A 17,317-nucleotide genomic window follows, 5' to 3' on the forward strand; every position below is an offset into this window, starting at 1 on the left:
TGGGCGACTTGCGCCTCAATCCCCATCCGACAGACGAATCACCATTACCAGCATCATATGTCCTCACTCCATATGAGCACTGCGGGGAGGTTTGAAACTGAATCCAGGCTTTTGGCAAACCATACAGACCCAAGATCGTGACCACCTGACGGACTACATACATATTTTAACTACTTATTTAATGCCGTACTAACACAGCACAGGATGGGAGAGGGCTAGGATTGGGAAGGTAGTGGCCATGGACTTCAGGTGCATCCCCAGCAATTGCCTGGCATGTAAGTGGGAAACCACGGAAAATCATCTTCAGGGCTGCCGACAGTGGGAGTCGAACCCACTGCCTCCTGAATGCAAGCTCACAGCTGCGCGGCCTTAACTGCACGCTTGGTTGCTACATACATACCGAGAGATTGGGCTACGTGGTTTGATCACAACTTGCATTCGGGAGATAATGGGTTCGAACCCAATTGTCGGTAGCCCTGAAGCTGGTTTTCCGTGATTTTCCATTTTCACACCAGGCAAATGCTGGGAATGTTCCTTAAGGCCACGGACGCTTCCTTCCAAGTTCTAGCCCTGTCTTGCCCCACCCCATCATCGCCATACGACCGTCTTGAGTCGCTGCGACGTAACACCGATAGCAAATAAATAAATGCATATGCATAAATTGAACAGGTGGTCTCAAGGTCTTTATTATGGCATTGAAAGGTGACGATGTGCAGACAAAACACAGATGCCATGGAGTTACGGTGTTTAACAAGAGTGAAGTAGGAAAACACGTAAAACCAGTCCCAGTACACGCTTCTCTTGTCAACTGTGTTTTCGAGCCTCATTTGTTTTGTAGCCCTTCAAAGGGCAGACAAAGCTGGGGGTCGAACCTAGGAATGCTACCACGGCGAACCCTAGAGCTTGTAGGAGAATGTAACGTCCTGCGGGTAAAATGCGTCTATAAAACTTAAAGCTAGGAATTTCCCGAATACCTGGAAGTGACAGTGTTTCAACAAGAACAGGTGGATCATGCTACTCGTAATTAGAAAACCCAGGATTCTTGTCTGGTGGCGAGTGAGTCAGGTCGCTGTCGGGAGCGATTGGCGGGCTGAAGTAGGAGGGAGAGAGGAAGGTGGGGGGTCCGCGGGCGAGTTTGACTAGGAAGACAGCATGCGGCATCCAGTTTGTGCAAGGCTAACGCCGGTGCCTCACAAAGCGAGTTGCTTGTGTTTTCATGGATAAGTGTGTGGTGGATGACCTCCGCGTGGAGGCCAAGGCCGGTAAGGAACCCAGCTGGGCTGGAGGAGGAGGAGGTTGTAGCTCAGTGTCGCTCGATATGGCGTCCACAGTGGATGCAGAAATGGATGTGCACGTGCTGGAGACTGACGAGGAACACAATAATGTGCTGATGTGGCTCGCGAACTCGGACAGCCGGGACACTGCAAGTGAGTCTCATCTTTTACTAACACTGCTAAAGTGGGTCGCTGAACTCCAGAACAACACTCCCCTCCATCCTCTCCTCCCTTGATCCGCCATCATGGAAACATTTTTAAAGGACTAAAAAAAATAATAATACAGTGTTGCCAATAGTTTCTGTTTTATCTAGCTGCTTGATTTATGTTCGTTTTTAGAGTAGTGATATAATGATCATTAAGTGGCTTTACTGCCTGATAACTCGTGATATTATAGGATTTATTATACTCAGGCCTGGTATTGGGATGGGTATCCAAGAACTGGAAAATTAAATATAAAAGAATGAATTTAGTATTACACTTTGTGTAGTGCCACATTTGCGCAACACAGCGTGGTGATACAAAAATAACAATAGAAAGTTACACACAAGATTAAAATATGAGTTACTGTCAGTTTAGACAAAGTACATAAGACAATGTATTTAAACAAAAATTGCAGTCTTAAAATAGCATAACTGTAAAAATCGCTGATCGGTATGAAACATACCTTGTAGGAAAGGCGATTATATCTAATAAGAATAGTAAAACTTTTGTATCATATGTCCTTCACTCAAGTATTGAATAGGGGCAGAATTTATTTCTCTGTTGTCCTCACAATATGAAGTTCAGGTTTGACATACTCCAGGCGTGAGACTGAAAAATCGGAGGATAGTCTAAATCAAGATATGACCTCCGTACCATTTCTTCTAAAATTTGTTGTAGTTGAGATCAAAACCATTCTAGTTTGACTTTCTGATTATTCCTTCAGATGTGTGATAATATGCATTTCGACCACTCTAAAGGTTTTTGTCATACGTTAACTGTAACTGTTTGTTCGAAAAAAATCGTTGATTTGTTTTAATCACAGAAGAAACCATGAGTTTAAAATACACGTTAAGATACCCTTTCTAAATTCATGCATTTCTAACGCACAGGCAGGTGCGGAAGGCAGTACGACGCTTCATGATTTTTAAAAAAAGTTTATGACCGCGATATCCCTACCTTTAAAGCAAAACAATGTAATTCAAGGTGATATGTTCTAAACCTACAACTATCCAAACGACAGTCAGGGATGATAATAATAATAATAATAATAATAATAATAATAATAATAATAATAATAATGTAGGAGATAATGGTTGTCTGTTAGGTCATCAGCCCAGAGGCTGGTTGGATCCTCAAATTGCACCACCAAAGGTTATGCGGTTATACGGAAACCCCCAAAACCAATGTCAGTACCAAAATGAGGCGTACTAGGCAAGATGAGGAGTGAGGTAGTTTGCCATTGCTTTCCTCACTGGGTCAGAAAGTACTATTGCAGCACGACTGGCCCTATGAGCAGCACCTTTCATAACACTCAGATGCACTAGTCATGCACTACCCATACCCCAGCAACTTCCATATTGAGATAATGGTTATATAATAATAATAATAATAATAATAATAATAATAATAATAATAATAATAATAATAATAATAATAATAATAATGTAGGAGATAATGGTTACTTGAGAGTAAGGAGGCAAGCTGATCGACTGAAAGCAGTAGACTATTTTCCGAACTGTCATAGCGTGGAATGATATTAGTAGACGAATAAGCTTGAATAACATTTTAAAAGTGGGAAATATCATAATTTGGTGATAAAGTTGGAATTCAAGAGGACAAATTGGGGGCAAATATTCGTTTTGTAGGAAGAGAAATTGGGGATTGGAAAAATTACTAACTTCTTTGAAATAGTTTAAGGAAACACTAGGTAACAATTGATAGGGGATGTGTTATTTTCATTATTCATTTTATTCACATTATTATTATTATTATTATTATTATTATTATTATTATTATTATTATTATTATTATTATTATTATTATTAAATAGAGATCGAGGCAACACATTGGCATCACCAGATGACCGCGGTTCGAATCTTCGGACTGCAGTTTTCCTTACTAGATTTAAACTCTTATAAATCAACAAGCTATTTTCTAAACTGTACCAGTGTACCTTAGTCTGGCATCTCGTTGAAGCACTTATTTTTATTTTCAAAAATTGTGTTTTTTAAGTCGCGTTTAAACCGGCTTCGGTGGTGGGGTCATGTGAGGCGAATGGAGGAGGATAGGTACCTAGGAGAATAATGGACTCTGTTATGGAGGGTAAGAGAAGTAGAGGTAGACCAAGACGACGATGGTTAGACTCGGTTTCTAACGATTTAAAGATAAGAGGTATAGAACTAAATGAGGCCACAGCACTAGTTGCAAATCGAGGATTGTGGCGACGTTTAGTAAATTCACAGAAGCTTGCAGACTGAACGCTGAAAGGCATAACAGTCTATAATGATTATGTATGTATGTATGTATGTATGTATGTATGTATGTATGTATGAAAGATATTTGAACTGAGAACGAGTTTGTATTTTTTTTTTTTTTAATATTACAATTTGTTTTTCATCACACCGACACAGATACGTCTTATGACGACGATGACGTAGGAAAGGGCTAGGAGTGGGAAGCAACCGTGGCCTTAATTAAAGCACAGCCCCAGCATTTGCCTGGTGTGAAAATGGGAAACCACGGAAACCCATTTTCAGTCCTGCCAACATTGGGGTTTGAACCTTCGGAAAAAAAGAAATCCAAGAAATGTCCTAAAGTGTAATACTCAATAATAAATCCAGGAACATAGCAGTGCTTTGTTAATTACTTAAGTTTATGGTCAGGAATCAACCACAGAAGCTCATTACGCTACTGCATGGTGCTTCGTGTGCGGCCAGCAACCTCCTGACCTATATTGTGACGGCTGTGTGAGCTTACTGCATCGCTTGTCATCTTCTGAGCCACGCCCTCTTTTCCACTGTTGGCAGGGTGTGCTGGCGTGAAACGAAAAGTAGTGAATTTATAAAAAGAAACAGTGTGAAATAGGCCTAGAAGTTTGTTTGGGTACATTTGAATACGGGCAGGATATAGAGGAAAACAGCGGGGCTTGTGCTGCTATTCACCCCACCCCATTCAGAAACATTAATCCTGTGAAGTTTTATATTTTACTAACGAAATAGTTTATCTTAATTAATAAATACTAATATATGTAAACCACATTGGAGGATAAAGTTCAGGTAATAAAATCGTATTTGGGAGATGGTAGATTCGAATCCCACCGTCGGTAGTCCTGAAGATGGTTTTTCGTGGTTTCTCATCTCCACAACGGGCAAAAGATAGGGCTGTATCTTGATTACGGCCACGATCGTTCCCTTCCCAATTCTAGCCCTTTCCCGCCCTTGCGTCGCCACAAAACCTTCGTGTTAGTGCGACGTTAAACCGCTAACAAAAAAGACAACACTTTTTAAATAATCTAGGGACCGGGCGGTTAGGGGTGTGCAGCTGTGAGTGCATCCGGGAGATGGTGGGTTGAAAACCCACTGTCGGCAGCGATGGGACGGGGAAGGGCCTAGGAGTGGGAAGGAAACGGCCGTGGCCCTAATTAAGGTACAGCCCAGCATTTTCCTGGTGTGAAAATGGGAAACAACGGAAAACCATCTTCAGAGCTGTCGACAATGGGGTTCGAACCCATTATTTCCCAAATGCAAGCTCATAGCTGCGCGCGCGTAACCGCTCGCTGTAAGCCAATTTCAATACGAGATAACATGTGATATGAATGTGAAATGATATAGATGTGAAATCCACAATTTTCTAACACTGTATAAATGTCTTCTTCTGGAAACTTAAACGGGTGAGTTTGTGCACCCTTGAAGCGTCATGTAACTCTGGAATGTATTTGGGGTCCTACCAACAGTGGAATAATAGCGTATGGCCTGCGGAGAAGTCTGGTGCAAGTCTTTTTCTAGTAGACGGCCTATATAGGTGACCTGAATGTCTGTGGGGATGGTGCCCTAGCTAAGATGATTTCTAGTGACGGGGACGACACACACACACACACACACACACACACACACACACACACACACACAGGGCCCTCGAGCCAGACGAATTAATCCGGCCGGGAATCGATCCCGAGACCCTCTGGACCAAATACCAGAACGCTAACCATTTAGCCATTGAGCCGGACATCAACAGTTTAGGTGCTGAAAGATATTTCTGTCAATATGATCTAATTGTGTTTGGCTCCTTAACTTAATGGTCAGCACCTTCGCAGCAGGGGACATCGGGTTCGATTCCCGTAAAACTGGGCTAAATCCATCCAGTGTACAGTGCAGTAATTGGGAAAATACCAGGAAGAATATAATTGAACTGTATAAGTGATATGAGAGCACGAATGACAGAATAAAATGGTCAGTTAAGTTCTATGATCTTCTTCAACAGTGGCACTTCAGTTGATGTTGTATATTTTCCTTTTTTTAAATTCTGATTTTACATCTACCGTATATAAAAAATCGGATACCCTTTATGTTCAATTTAAAGTAGCTGTACAATTTTATTATATACCGTATTATTATTATTATTATTATTATTATTATTATTATTATTGAAAATGAAAACCTAAAACCTATTTTCCAGTCAATGACCGGGTCAGGGATGAGATGATTGAAACCCCCAACTTGCGGCGAGGACAGGAATTGTGCCGGCTGCCGAAGCCTGTCGCACTCTTCTGGGGCAATGATTAATGACTGACAGATGAAATGAAATGATAGGGGAGAGTGTTGTTGGAACGAAAGATGACAGGGGAAAACCGGAGTACCCGGAGGAAAACCTGTCCCGCCTCCGCTTTGTCCAGCACAAATCTCACATGGAGTGACCGGGATTTGAACCACGGTATCCAGCGGTGAGAGGCCGGCGCGCTGCCGCCTGAGCCACGGAGGCTCCATTATTATTATTATTATTATTATTATTATTATTATTATTATTATTATTATTAACTATTAGCTCTATGCAAATGAACTTTTAATTTCACATTAATGTTATCCAAAGGCATTACCTATTTATCAGAATTATCTCAATTATATGTTTTCCTTCAAAACGATATAAAACACTAAATTACAAAATAAACTCTACAGAATGCTAAATGCGTACAAATTAATGCGAAATGTATTATTTCAACGCGCTAAAAATCACACCACCCCTATGAATAAGGTTTAGATTAGTTTTAAATTCATTGTTAAATTGGATTGTAAAACGCAAGTATCTGGCCAAAATCTAGATACAGCTTTGTGTCTTTGTGTTCTGCCTACTGCGTATGTCTTGCTTTGAGATGTGGAACTATTACGTCTGTCTGGACAGCCGCCAAATAGCCGAATGAGACATTAGCATTCTGTTACTATTATAGACAATAGAAACATCACCAATGTAGTTTCCACTTGTTTACCTGACGTTCATTTTAAAAAGGAAACTAAATTTGTAGTTTTATTTGATTGTTGATGTGATCTTAGTCACGTGGACCCCAGTTTTACATGGAATCCCAACCACAAGAGTTATTTTTCATTAAAAACATCTCACGTTGATTGGATGCGATACAAACTGTGTGGCGAGAATCCATCATAGATTCTAGCTATCCATCCAGCTGTCGCGCCTCATGTTCATTTTTATGTACCGAGTGCAAAAGACACACGTCCATATTTTGTCGGGTATGAGGAAGCATCAGTCAAATGTATTGCCACGGCCTAATTACAGACTAATGACTAATGACAAAGCACTAAGTGGCGCCAAGGTATACGAACGTCCGGCTGACGTTCCATGTCGCACACGGACGATGACAGATGGTTACAGAGTGGTTACAGAAATAGATCTGACGAGGGAAACAAAAGTTCCCGCAGAAAACCTGTTCCGCTTGGGTTTTCTCCAGCAATGCAGCTGCCAAAACTGAAGCCTGAGATTTAGGGCTATAAGATCAGCACCTAACAGTGAGCTACTAAGGGCCATTTTCTCCAAATCGAGTTAAACCTGGTATAAATTAAACACGTTTAACTTTAGTACCTAGTTTAAAGTTGCGTCCATTTTCTCCACCAATTTCTGACACTCGTTTAGTTTAAACGGGCGAGCTGTCGTTGGCGCTAACGTTGGCTGCACTGAAGGAATAGTCGAAGGCATGGTCGATTGGAATTGGCCAATCAGAGCCAAGTAATTCAATGACCGACATTTTTGTAATAATATCAGCTGTTTGTGGCGAGTTAATGCTATCGTACGTAGTGAATAAAGAACAAATTCGGCGGGATATTAGCTTTACTGATAAATAAATTGTTTACATTTGTGCGAAGTGTTGTGTCATATAATTCTTCCTATTGCTGTCTACAATTTATTGGAACGCACTTTTATTTCTTATTTTTCTCTGTCATGCTTTACCACAAACAAGTACCGTGGGCCTGATACGTGTCTTTTGATGTCTATTGTCTTACGGAACACACGGGAACGTTGAAATATTAAAATCCTGGTCTTTCAGCAATAGGCCTACGGTATTCCTTTCCTCAGAAAATCAACATTTATGTGAATTTCAAGTAAACAAATTCCAAGCATGCTCGGGATCTATCTCCTATCAAAATCCATCGCCCTCGGCCGGGATCAATCTCACAAACCTTGGATCCAGCAGACAGACCACTGAGGATGTATTATTTGGAGATGTATTGCTTGATTCCATATTCGTTTATAACATAACCAAGTTCGCGATATGTCGTACTGTATGCATAATACTCTTCTCCCTATAGCATTAATATTTCTATTGCTGGTATGCTGGCAATAGATACGATGAAACATTCTTAACTATAATCTATTCTATTACAAGTTTACTACCAAGCATGAAATACTTTATTGTTTTTCTGATCCTATAAATATATAATCTAGCGATTAGAAATTGTATACCACCGCCTCTCCTACCGTGCCGGTCAACATTCTGATGGTAAAAATATTTTCGACAAATTAGATTCGAACCGTCTTGTCACGGATTCGGACGATGCTGACTTCACGCTTTAGCGACCACAGCCACCACGTACCGCATGAAGAGCGGACGTATTACACGACTTATGTAGGAGTATTTTTATGCTTCACATTACAGTATTCATACCACGAACAGTATTTTACAGTAGGTATATAATATTATAAGGAGACTGCAATTTAAGGTCTGTGGTCCCCGTTGTTAATGAAAAAAATGCCTGCGCATCATATCTTAAAGCAACCAGAATCATTGCTTCTAGCGAAATAGCATTATTTCGTGCAGTTGACGTTTTAAATGAATCTTTCTTCGATACTAGACAATCCTTGCTGTTCGCTTATGAATTATAAATCCATCAAAGAACTCCGTTACATCCGATTTTCCAAGATTGTAAACTTTTGTTGGAACGCGGCTTCTTAACCTCTCTTGCACATCAAAATTATTTCCTATTTAACCAAAGACTTCAATAAATTCTCCCATTTTTCTAATGCTAATACTAGGTTATAATTTTAGTACGTTTTTCATTAAAGTGCTGCAGTACTGGTAGTCAAAACCAACCCTTCTATTAGGAAAATCACAGATACATTAATAAAATGTCAAGAAGGTTGAATATAAACAGCAGTTTAAACCAACAATATAGAAGGTTTAATTCTGAGCCAGGTTTAAACTTGATACAAAGTTTAAACCAATATGGGGAAAATGAATGTTAGTTTAAACTCAGACTTAAACCAGATTAAAATAAACCTAGTTTAAACTCATTTGGGGGAAACGGCCCTAAGTGACCCGACTAACTTCATAAATATTTTTGCAGTTAGGAATCCTCTTCCATCTGCATCATTCCTTGATCTGCTTAAAATCCTCGACCCGTCGGAAATTCAGCTGTTTAACCAATCTGTAGGGTCTTCATAGGTAGGCCTATATTCAATGGTTTGGCTGCCATTCAGAAAGAAATTAATCTTCTTCGTAGTTATTGCCGGTAATACTAAGTTAATTGACGATAATATGAATGCTGAATCGTGACTAACGAGTGTTTTTATGATGCCTTATTGCTTCATATTGTCATCATAAATCAATTTTTTTTAAAAAAAGTTTAAAGCCTGCGCAGTATACATAACAGTTTAATTAAGGGCATATAGCTTTGTTTTCACTATCGTCTCGTAGTACGTTATGATTTGCTTTTAAGCAGCATAACCTCTGGTTAATCATCCGGATGAATGGGAATGAATTTCCTTTTCACTAGGTGTTGAACTGAAACAAAAGGATTGGCCGTGCGACTAAGGTCGCGTACAGTAGCTGTGAGCTTGCATTCGGGAGATTGAGGGTTCGAATACCGCTGTCGGTAGCCCTGAAAATGATTTTCCGTAGTTTCCCATTTTCAGCAGGCCAAGAAGGGCGTGAAAATGAAGGACTCCCTAGGATTTTCAAATCTAATACCGTCGGAATCAGAAAAGAACAAGAGTTGACCAAGGGCGGTCGGATAGGATAGATAAGGGCCGCGTGGTCGCCAACCCACGATCCCAAGTTAAGAACCCTTAGGGACCCTTTTAGTCGCCTCTTACGACCGCCTCCACCCACAGTGGGGCCTCGAAGTGACGATCGCTAGTTCGGTACGTCACCGCACGCGTATTCAAATAATTAAATATTAGTTTTCGTGCTGTTGACATTGTGATCATAGCCATGGAGCCTTCAATTTTACACGGAATCCGAACCAGAACGACGTGATATTTCAATGTAAAAATCCCATGTACGTTGGCCATTATTCGAACCGTGGCCACCTTGATGAGAAGCCAATGACTGTGCCCCTCGACTATCACGCTTCTTAAACACGTATTCCTGATTTTCCACTGTTCAAACATTAGAAGCTAATAATTAACATTAATTTACACTCATGCAGTCACTGACTGCTCACTGAAGTGCATACGAAGTTCAAAAAGAACATAACTGCATGGTTATCGTGTCGTTCACCCCTGGATGTACTTCCGAGGCGAATGTAAAGTACTGTTATGTCTTAAAATCCGCAAGCTTCATTTAACACCTCTGGACTATTCTCGTGGACAATGTGCTCTTTAAACGATTACAGTCTGACGGCAATTACCACTGTTACTTAGCCTCACAGCTGCTTTCGTAAGTTAAAAATTAAACAGAGACCTTCACTATAACATATCATTTCTTTCCCCGATTTACAGCTCATGGGAATGGATTATGCTGTGGTTTAAATATGAAGCTTTAGTGATTGGCGTGACCTAATGAGGTGATAAGGGCTCGTTGCTCTAATTTTAGGGGCAATAACATGTGTGCGGTCAATTTTAAGTCAGTGAAGTGAAGCGCCCTGACCTGTAGAAGAACAAGGATATCAGGAAGCGAAAGACACAGAGACCTCTGATATCCTAGTACCGTCGGATCGTAAGAGAAAAAGAAATAACAAAGGGATTGGACAGGCAGAGCCAGATATAACGTTCCGATGGAACTCTGTCTTGTCCTGGTCATCCGCATCCGGAACCGAGCTCCAATGGTACTGGTACCGCTGTTTGATCTGAGTTCCTTTCTGTGTGTGGTTTAGGGATATTAATGCGAGAATGAGATTTTTCAGTACCGGTACGTGATTTATCGTATTAGGTCATGTTTTTCTGGGGGATTTATTTTAGGTACAGTAGATATTTTTATCGAGGACAGTGAGGATTCGTGCAGTTGCTTTAATTTGGACTGTAGGGTCCATATCTGCACCAGCACACGCCGATTAGCGGGTTATAATACAGTGCTCTCCAACCTACGGTCCACTGGGTTCCGGCTACCGAAACCATTTCAGTGCAAACTTTGGTAAGTTTAACTTCTGATCATATAAAGCAAGCTTGAAGTTTTACGTAACTGTTGATGTTATCATAGTCACAAGACTCTTATTTTACGTAGATCCGGACCGTTGGTGGTGGTGATGATTGTTTTAAGAGAGAGTATAGCTGGGCAACCATTCTCTCTTAACAGTAATCTGTGAGCTTGTATTCGGGAGCTAGTGAGTTTGAACCCCAGTGTTGGCAGCTCTCAAGATGGTTTCCCATGGTTTCCAATTGCCTGATGGCAAATGTTAGGGGCTATACCTAAAGATCATGGTTGCTTCCTTCTCACTCCTAACAATTTCCTATCCCATCGTCGCCATGAGACCTATGTGTGTCGGCGCGACGCAAAGCAAATTGTAAAAGAAAAAGCACAAATCAGAGACAAATTGAAGAGATTCGACACTTCGAAGAATGTATCGGCATAAGAAAACGCAGGGCACAAACGGCATAAAAGTGAGAATCCGTAGGCCTTGCAAACTTATGCCTATTGCTCACGGTAAAATGTTTCGTAAAATTAGTTGTACAATTAATTTTATAAAATTTTGGTAAAAACAAGTTGTGTTGCTCACGGTAAAATTATTTCTAAAAATCTGTCGAAGCATCAGGATGGGCATCTATGAACTCACTTCTGAACTAAGATTTGTATGTGCTGCCATCTATCGATAAACTTTTAAACCAAGAATCAGCTGTTCAACTTACAGTTTGAGAGTATGGCTCCAACAAACAAAGCAAAACTTGCTGCTTTAGCTGCACTTACATGTTGTACAGTGGTAAAAAGGAAGAAAAGAAATGCCAGGAAGTGCTGGACTCGGGATTGGATCAAAAGAAGAGAAGAAGGTAGAGGATTGCTGTCCTTGGTCGAAAATTAGTTGAGGTTAGAAGACCAGCATTCATATAGGGATTCGGCGATTGTGTTTTCTGCCTCTCTTCTTGCATTTCTGTTGTGGTAAAGTGGTGTTTTAACTTCGTACAAACAAGGATATTTCTGGTATTTGTCAGTAAAACACTAACAGCTTCCTTAGTCCACCCTAATCCTGCCATTTTAGAAAGAAGTGTTTGTTTACAATCGAGCTTCACAATCTTCTCACGACGTAGCGCCAACATTATCGTGATGTCAGGTTCGCTGATTGGTTCGTTTCGTAAAATTAATTTAACGGAATAGAACATGTCCTATTTTATGAAAAGTTTTATCAAATGTTTTATAAAACTTGAATTTGACCGTGAGCAACATAAATTTTATAAAATTAAATTATTGTACAAAAAATTTGACAGAAAATTTTACCGTGAGCAACAGGCATTAATAACGTCAGGGCTGGACGAGAACAAGAGTTGGCCAAGGAAGATCGGACAGGAATGTTTGAAAGGGAGGAACCTGGCACAAGTGGAAACTACGCCAGATTAGGCTAGGGTCCCCGTGGTCGCCAAATCACGTTCCGTGGGATCCCCATTTGGTCGCCTCTTTCGAGAGGCAGGGGGGTACCATTGATATTTTCTACTGTCCCCACCCGCAGGAGAAGGATCCGAACGCCAGCCAGAGGCGGCCTTTCACCTGTGGATTCCGTCGTTCAATTCCCCGTCACTCCATGTGCGATTTGTGCTGGACAAAGTGGAGGCGGGACAGGGTTTTCTCAGGGCTCTCCGGTTTTCTCTGTCATCTTTCATTCTAGCGACACTCTCCAATATCATTTCACTTCATATGCCATTAATCATTGCCCCAGAGGAATGCGACAGCCTTCGGCAGCCGGCACAGTTCCTATCCTCGCCGCTAGATGGGGATTTAATTCATTACATTCCTGACCCGGTCGAATGACTGAAAACAGACAGTTGATTTTCATTTTCATCTGTTAAACGTCAGTACACTGTCCGAAGACTGTTCCAGATACTTTCAGTTTCGTGCGTGCTTGTGTGTGTGTGTGTGTGTGTGTGTGTGTGTGTGTGTGTGTGTGTGTGTGTGCGTGCGTGCGTGCGTGCGTTTGCATCATGCAATAAAATGCTCCCCGAAATAAAATGCATACATCAAAATATCGCTGTTCATTGGCAGGTGAGCATTTTAATTCAGTCCTCTAAATTGGAACAATTACATTTGAACCCAGTCTAGATGTTTTGTCAAATAAGTGGTTCAAAAATATTTCATCAGATCTCGTGTATACCAGCTCTCGCATGTAATTTTATTTTTGTTTAATCATCCTGTAAACCTAGAAAGCCTAAAAGATTAAATTTATAAATTACTTTAAACTGTGTAAACCATCTCCTGGTCTGTTTCAATCATCAATCACCACTGATCCGCATTTAGGCCAGTCGCCCAGGTGGCAGATTCCCTATCTGTTGTTTTCCTAGTCTTTTTTAAATAATGGCAAAAAATTTGAAAATTTATTGAACATCTCCCTTGGTAAATTATTCCAATCCCTAACTCCTCTTCTTGTTGTTGTTGTTGTTGTTGTTGTTTGAGTCATCAGTCCATAGACTGATTTGATGCAGCTCTCCAGGCCACCCTATCCTGTGCTAACCTTTTCATTTCTACGTAACTATTGCATCCTACATCTGCTCTAATCTGCTTGTCATATTCATACCTTGGTCTACCCCTACCGTTCTTACCACCTACACTTCCTTCAAAAACCAACTGAACAAGTCCTGGGTGTCTTAAGATGTGTCCTATCATTCTATCTCTTCTTCTCGTCAAATTGAGCCAAATCGATCTCCTCTCACCAATTCGATTCAGTATCTCTTCATTCGTGATTCGATCTATCCATCTCACCTTCAGCATTCTTCTGTAACACCACATTTCAAAAGCTTCTATTCTATTTCTTTCTGAGCTAGTTATCCTCCTCTTCTTATAAACTAATATTTGCTCCAAGTTGTCTTGAATTCCAACTTTATCTTCATATTATGATCTTTCCTACTTTAAAAGACACTACTCATATTTATTCGTCCACTAATGTCGTTCCACGCCATCTCTCCACTGACAGCTCGGAACATACCACTTAGTCAAGCAGCTTGTCTCCTTTTTCCTAAGTCTTCCCAGCTCAAAATATGCAACATTTTCGTAACGTTACTATCTTGTCGGAAATCACCCAGAGCAAATCGAGCTGATTTTTTTTTGGGGAGGGGAGGGGGGATTTTTTTCAGTTCTTGAATCAAGTAATCCTTGTCAGTCCCATGCACTGGAACCATACTCTATTTGGGATCTTACCAGAGACTTGCATGCCCTCTCCTTTACATCGTTACTACAACCCTTAAATAGCGTCATAACCATGTGCAATGATCTGTACCGTTTATTTACTATCCCATTTACGTAATTACCCTAATGAAGTTATGTCCTTGTGCTAACACCTAGGTACTTACAGTGATCCCCATAAGGAACTTTCACCCCGTCAACGTAGTAATTAAAACTGCGAGGACTTTTCCTATTAGTGAAAGTCGCAGACTTGTGAACCCTTTTATCATCATCTCACAACATTGTCGAGGTCTTTTTGCAGTTGCTCACAATCTTGTAACTTATTTATTACTCTATACGGAATAACATCATCCGGAAAAGGCCTTATCGTTATAATAAAACAAAGGTCCAATAATACACTGCCTTGAGGAATTCCCCTCTTAATGATTACAGGATCAGATGAAGAAAGCTCACCTACTCTATTTCTGTGGCTAATATAGCCTACCGACAAAAAGAGGTTGGAGCCCCTGCTTTAGGGTATCTGTGTATTTTATTATGTCAGCTCGTTCGGGATTAACGCCACGACACCTGACATTGCTCACGATGTAGAAATAGCGTGCGCACGTTGCGCGTGTTGGTGTTTATTTTGGCATAGGTGGCGCTGGCTGAGGTGCTAGGAAGTGCGCCGGGTCGTTGAACTACCAAACTGCGGGTGTTGTATCGACCAGCCAGCGCGCTTTCTCCTACTGTCCTTTAGTCGAGAGTGTGCTGCCAGATGAATATGTAAAGCACTCCTTACTTTCACTGTCCTTGACTCAGTACGGTGAAGACATATGTAGGCCCACCACGTGCAAGAGAATACTGCCGTTGTAGTTACACCTGAATTCACAGATTTATTTACAGTACCTAACAAAAGTTTAATACCACCAGTTACATCTGAATTCACAGATTTATTTACAGTACGTGACAAAAGTTTAATACCACCAGTGAAAATCTGTATCTATAATCTTGACCATAATGGTCACCAGTGGTCCGTATTGACTTAAGTTACTGTTATTAATTATTTAAAGATCTGCCTTGTCGATATTATTGAAAATCTGGTATATGTACTAACACATCGAATACATGAACATGAAAATCCACAACCTGTTACGACCGGGTCAGGAATAGAATGAATGAAGCCTCGATCTAGCGGCGAGGATAGGAATTGTGCCGGCTGCCGAAGCCTGTCGCACTCTTCTGGGGCAATGATTGACTGACAGATGAAATGAAATGATATTGGATATTGGAGAGTGTTGCTGGAATGAAGGATGACAGGGAAAACCGGAGTACCCGGAGAAAAACCTGTCCCACCTCCGCTTTGTCCAGCACAAATGTCACATGGAGTGACCGGGATTTGAACCACAGAACCAGCGGTGAGAGGCCGGGCTCTACGTCGAATAAATAAATAAATAAATAAATAAATAAATAAATAAATAAATAAATAAATAAATAAATAAATAAATAAATAAATAAATAAATAAATAAATAAATAAATAAATAAATAAATAAATAAATAAATAAATAAATAAAAAATAAATAAATAAATAGCACCAACAAAGGTTGTGCGGTTATAGGGAAACCACAAAGACACCTTTTTTAAAACATTTTATGTTCGAACATAACGCTGGTTAAAAACAACAATACAATAAAACAAGTCAAGTTCAAACATGAATATAATTCATGTTACGTCCAGTTTGTCCTGTAAAGAGTTCATTTAGTAGGTATCAGTATGCAGTATACATAGTTTAATTAAGGACATACAGCTTTATTTCCACTATCGTTTCATAGTGTGTTATGATTTGCTAGTTGCTTTCCACGCTAAGAGAATGGAGGAGCGGAAAGGAAGTGGCCAACCTACCGTACGTAAACTTCGGCTCAGGCACACCTCTGAGGAGGTTCGGACCTGCCTTCGGGCAGAATACACCCTTACATTACCTTTAAGCAGCGTAACCTCACTATGGTTCATTTATGGTACAACATTTTATATTTGTTGTCCGGCTCCATGGCTAAATGGTTAGTGTGCTGGCCTTCGGTCACAGGGGGTCCCGTGTTCGATTCTCGGCAGGGTCGGGAATGTTAACCATAATTGGTTAATTTCGCTGGCACGGGGACTGGGTGTATGTGTCGTCTTCACCATAATTTCATCCTCATCACGACGCGCAGGTCGCCTAGGGGAGTCAAATCTAAAGACCTGCATCTGGCGAGCCGAACTGTTCCTCGGACACACCCGGCACTAAAAGCCATACGCCATTTCATTTTTTGACATTTGTTAACCAGCTCAATTTTAGTACCATGAATCTTATTTTGGAAAAAATTCGCGCTATTACTTTTCCATTTATATGCTGTGATCTGTTGCTAAACTCTTGAACCTAACGAGCTTACCGCCAACAGTACAAACCTACAAGCCAGCGTGGCTTCGTACGCGACTGTAGCGCATTTTTCATTCAGCCGACGAATGCGACTCAACCGGGAAATGCATCTATCTTTCAGCCATCTGTTGAGAAATATTGACACCACACCATGTTTGTGTTGGTTTAACCGCGGTGGTTTCACCAAATACAGTAGAGCGAGATATCGAGGGACAGCTATTGGAGTTCTCTCTAGCGAGTAGACCTGAAAACTACTGATTCTGTCATAAGAGCACGTGTATTTTTGTGTGAAGTTTTGGATTTATGCGTTTTTAGTGAGTTGACATAATTAAATAGTAGCGTGTATCATTCCTTGATATCTCATTCTCTTTGCTTGATGTCTCCTCTCAACGTGAGGGGAAGGGTATGTGCTGTGTTTGGCTGCAGTAAGTATGAAGTAGAGAAAAATGCGCGGTCGTTCTTCAGGTTCCCTCGTGACAAGAAAATGTAAGTAATATTGTGTTTGCATATATATTCTTCCAGTGACAGAGATTTTTATAGCACTTCATAATCTTCTGACCTGCTCGACCCATGTTTTAACTGGCTTAAAATGTAATACGCATATGTTATTGTATAGTGCAGCAGTT

The 17,317-nt window shown here is 40.6% G+C and overlaps 1 protein-coding gene across 3 annotated transcripts in view; it reads left to right on the forward strand.

The window, feature by feature from the left end:
• The window catches only part of AMPdeam (AMP deaminase), a 676,053-nt gene that overhangs the window by 224,731 nt on the left and 434,005 nt on the right, over positions 1 to 17,317 (forward strand). Inside the window, exon 1 of one of the 3 annotated variants that reach the window (XM_067156154.2) lies at positions 1,178 to 1,427. The exons of the other annotated variants lie outside the window; for them this stretch is intronic. Within the exon in view, the coding sequence (XP_067012255.1) occupies positions 1,217 to 1,427 (211 nt within the window). The 5' untranslated portion in view covers positions 1,178 to 1,216. Of the gene's footprint in view, positions 1 to 1,177; positions 1,428 to 17,317 lie in introns of those variants that run through there. 3 annotated transcript variants of the gene reach the window in all.

The sequence above is a fragment of the Anabrus simplex genome, chromosome 1 (assembly GCF_040414725.1).
Source record: "Anabrus simplex isolate iqAnaSimp1 chromosome 1, ASM4041472v1, whole genome shotgun sequence".
In the NCBI taxonomy this organism is placed as follows: domain Eukaryota; kingdom Metazoa; phylum Arthropoda; class Insecta; order Orthoptera; family Tettigoniidae; genus Anabrus; species Anabrus simplex.